This window comes from Colossoma macropomum, unplaced genomic scaffold, assembly GCF_904425465.1.
Source record: "Colossoma macropomum unplaced genomic scaffold, Colossoma_macropomum, whole genome shotgun sequence".
NCBI classification, from domain to species: domain Eukaryota; kingdom Metazoa; phylum Chordata; class Actinopteri; order Characiformes; family Serrasalmidae; genus Colossoma; species Colossoma macropomum.
The window spans coordinates 7,166,045-7,170,433 of NW_023494794.1; the positions used below are offsets into that span (position 1 = coordinate 7,166,045).

Here is a 4,389-nt window from a genome sequence, read left to right on the forward strand (position 1 = left end):
CCGCAAAAGCAGCCTTTGATTGCTGTCCAGTGATCGTTTGACAGCATTGTGAAGGCATTGTGTGTTTTGTTTTTTTTTTATCGGAAAGTAAGAAAGTAATGCCCGAGCCTGCGAAGTCCGCGCCGAAGAAGGGATCCAAGAAAGCCGTGACCAAAACGGCTGGTAAGGGAGGCAAGAAGCGTAGAAAGTCTAGGAAGGAGAGTTATGCCATTTACGTGTACAAGGTGCTGAAGCAGGTCCACCCCGACACCGGTATCTCCTCCAAGGCGATGGGCATCATGAACTCGTTCGTCAATGACATCTTCGAGCGCATCGCCGGTGAGTCGTCCCGTTTGGCTCATTACAACAAACGGTCCACCATCACCTCCAGGGAGATCCAGACCGCCGTGCGTCTGTTTCTTCTCGGTGAGTTGGCCAAGCACGCCGTGTCCGAGGGCACCAAGGCCGTCACTAAGTACACCAGCTCCAAGTAAGAAGTGACCAAGACTTCATCAAACCCAACGGCTCTTTTAAGAGCCACCCACGGTTTCGCTTGAAGGGCTGTTTTTCGTTATGTGTATTTGAACGAGAACACTTACTAAGACGAAGAGAAATTTATGGAATTAATTTTTCCGCGCAATTTCAAGTTTGCCCGCAGTTTCTCTCTATGTGCATATGTATGTGTGTATGTAATGTAAGTTTTTATATATTGCTATATGCTTATGTATTTAGTTGTAGTTTGCAAACGTGATATTAAATTTGGTAACAAGGTATGAGGGTGTGACATTAAAAAAGGAAGCCCGTTTTATGAGAAAAACGGTGGATCAGTTGTGTTGGAGCTGAGTATAGAGCTGGGCTTTAAGCCCATGATGTACTTAGAATAAGCAAACATAGGCCTAGAGCTACACATCAGGCTTGTAGACAGATTATGTAATAGTACGTTAACAGCTAGACCATAGCATGTTAAAATGAAGACCCTAACAAGCCGTTAGGCTGATGACAACGTTGGGAAAATGAAAGCAGGTACAGGGCTAGGCTTTCAGATGATGTAGTTTGAGTGAGCCAAAATGTAGCCTTTCAGCTCGATCTTTGGCTGATGATCTAGTTAGAGTAAGTAATATTAGGTTTAGAGCTCTGCCTTGGGTTTATGGTGAAGTTGGAGTTCAAGTTTATTTGTCATGTGCACAACATGTCAGGACATTTATGCATTGAAATGCTTGTGGTGAGGCTCAGATAATCACTCTACAGAAAGTAAACAGTAAAAATAAAAATACAAGAAAAACAAACAAATATATTAAATATACACAAAATATAGAGACAATATACATTTTTTTAGTCACATAAAGTGACTAAGTGTTAAAATGTTACTGTACATATCAGTGATATGATATAATAATAATGCTGACAAAGTGACTGAGTGAAATGGTAGTTGGGGAAGGACCCACAGCTTCACAGCTTGTTCAGAAGCCTGACAGCCTGTAGGTAGAAACTGGAGAATGTTAAAGTAGGTTTAGGGCAGGGTTTTAGGCTTATAAGAAAGTCAGAATAAAGCACAAAGCTAAGGCCGAGCTCTACGGCCCCTGTTACTTAGTCTATGTGCATTTTAAGTCTTACGCTTATAATAAAGCTACTGTAAGATGGCAGGCTGGCTGGCAGGCTGGATACCAAAGGGAAATTACAGGCAAAGTCAAAGCAAAAGTAGCCTTTGAACTCAGCCTTAGGCTTATAATGTAGATAGCATAAGTAACAGTAGCTAAAGTTAGAGTGAGCAAAATGAGCTTTCCGGTTAGGCCTCAGGTTTCCAATGTACATCACATGTGTCAACTGATGTTGGCCCACAGCCACGCCGCATTCCAACAGTTCGCTCAAACCCAAACTTATATCTACCTCTCAGCCTCAGCTCTGGTTCTCTCTGTCCCCAAAACATAAACACACAGTCTGCAGACCAGCCCTGCCTCAAAAAAAGAGTCTGTGCAGAAAAATTAAGCAAAGAAACAATATAGAACAGCCACCTCAGCACGCTACAATACTGTGAGAAAGTAGTGAAGACTAAATAATACGGTTCGTTTTGTTTGCAGTGTGAAAACACTTTTTTGGATGGTTTGGACTTCCAGACCAATTGCAGGAAGTTGAGGCAGCTACCGTCACCTATTAAACAATAGAAGAAGGAAAAAAAAACAGGAGAGAAGTAAAAATGAGCCGTGGTGTCAGGGCCTGGGGCTTTCTGGGGCTTCAACCCCGAAACTTATAATGCTAACATTGCACATGAGAGAGAGAGAGAGAGAGAGAGAGAGAGAGCAAGGGAGAAAATGCCTGAAATCTCTGTAAAAATGGCAAATCTACTCCAATGTAAAACAACAATCATTCTAATTTATAAATGCAAGTAAAATGTCAGGTTCACTGAACATGCAATAGTAAGTGAACAGAACAGTGTGTGTTACTTTCGGTTAGCTCATTATTTGAAGTACAATAACATTTTTTAAAATTATTTTATTTATAAGACCCGGTAAACGTTGCTGAATCGCTACACGTTTAGAAAAAGTAACAGCTGCATATTTTATTTTTTAAGTAAAAAAAAAAAAAGATGTAAACAGAGTCATTCAACATTGGTTTGTTGTTAAACGCTCAATTAATCTTAAATTTCATCTGGGTAACTGCATTCCTGAAATTATAAAGTATTCCCCTTTAAAATATTTGGGGTCAGTTGCCTCAACTTCCTGAAATTGGTCTGGAAGTCCAATACAGTTGAAATGTTTTTCGTTGGAAATAAAGCTCTTATGCACATATCACTGATGAAGCTTGGGCGCCATCCTGTGGTCAAACCGTGAACTGCAAGTCCGAGAAAGACCATTAGACTCCTTATTGTAAATGCTGAACTACTGTATGAAATGATGTGGTTTAGTTGTTGTAATTTCTCTAAAATTATTGTCATTTTATTTCCAAACACATTAATTCAAGACGTCACTCAGAAACACGATATTTCCACATTTTATGAATGTATCTCATATTCTCCTACTTGCAGGTTAATATTTTGACCACAGGGTGGCGACCAAGTTCCATCGATGACAAACCGCCCTCAGCCCAAAACACCAGAGTTGGTCTTTCTGCTCTGTGTTTTCTCTGATCAGCACATTCATAATTAAACTACATAATCGGTGCTTCCTTTATTCGATCACTCATATTATCACTACACTCTGAAAGAGAGGAGTTAAATATCACACATATTGTGTAGGATTTCATCACATTTACCGACTGAGCTCGGAGACCCGAGTGTTAATTTACAGCCAGTAAGAGGAATTAAAAGCTCTTCTAGAGATGCTCTGTAGCCCATGTGTCAAACACAAGGCCCGCTGGCCAAATTAGGCCCGGCACACAATCCTATCCAGCCCGCAGAAGTATTTTAATTTTCTATTATTATTATTAGCCCGTATCACAACGTGTTGCACTACAGTCCCCAGCATGCACTGCAACGTAATGTGCTCCGACTCTCCTACCCTGACAAACAACCTATGGGACAGCAGTTACACCTCATTTGTACACAACTGTGCGCAGTTCCACACCAGTCATATCACCAAAATGCATTTCAGCTTCAGTTCAACCAACATAAACCCTTAACGTGAGCTCAGCAGCTCAGAAATTGAGCCCAAGTCTTAATGAACTTGCAGCAAAGAAAGGATTTAGGTGTCTAGTTCAAGCAGATAGGTCGATTTAAAACTGAGTTCCTGGGGACTTTTACATTTTGAATATTTCAAGGTCTTCTACAAGTGTCTATATTTTACTGTTGAAGTTTTTGCATATTTTGAATAAACAACAGCCAGTTCAGGTTACAGCACAACATTAATTAAAAATGAAATGAAAAACTGGCCAACAGATTTGAGGAGATTTTTAAATGTGGCCCTTTTACTGGTTGAGTTTGACACCCCTGCTCTATGGGGTGATGTAGAATGAGGTGGAGTTTATTTCACACTAATCTAAACTCCCTCACTGAGCAACACATTCATGACCAGCTTCTGAAAAACACTCAGAAAATGTCTCTTCATATCAGGGCTCGCCAGAACCACATTTGATCCACCACTTTTCAAAGTATTAGGGCAACGGCCCACCACTTTTTGAGTTCAGGACATGAACATAAAACCTCCACTTTACCTAAACTGCATGAAGCGCTGACCAGCACGGACAGGCAGAGTAAAACTGAGGGGCAGAGCCAATCAGAATCTCCATTTCAGCTGGAAGGGGGTTTCAGACTTCCCCAGGATGGTGCAGACTGTCCAGCCTTTTCTTTCATTCGGTTTTGACTTGGACTCCTCCCGAAATTGGGCAGCACCAAACAGCTGAGTCATGCAAATTCATCACAGCATTCAACACCAGAGCATGTTTTTATCCAGTGCACATTTTTGCTGCACACTCTCA

The 4,389-nt window shown here is 41.1% G+C and overlaps 1 protein-coding gene across 1 annotated transcript; it reads left to right on the plus strand.

Moving 5' to 3' along the window:
- LOC118815044 (histone H2B-like) lies at window positions 1–473 on the plus strand. Its single transcript, XM_036580976.1, has one exon. It carries the CDS (start codon window positions 99–101, stop codon window positions 471–473), a length of 375 nt encoding a protein of 124 aa, XP_036436869.1. The 5' UTR covers window positions 1–98.
- Window positions 474–4,389: the final 3,916 nt, after the last annotated feature.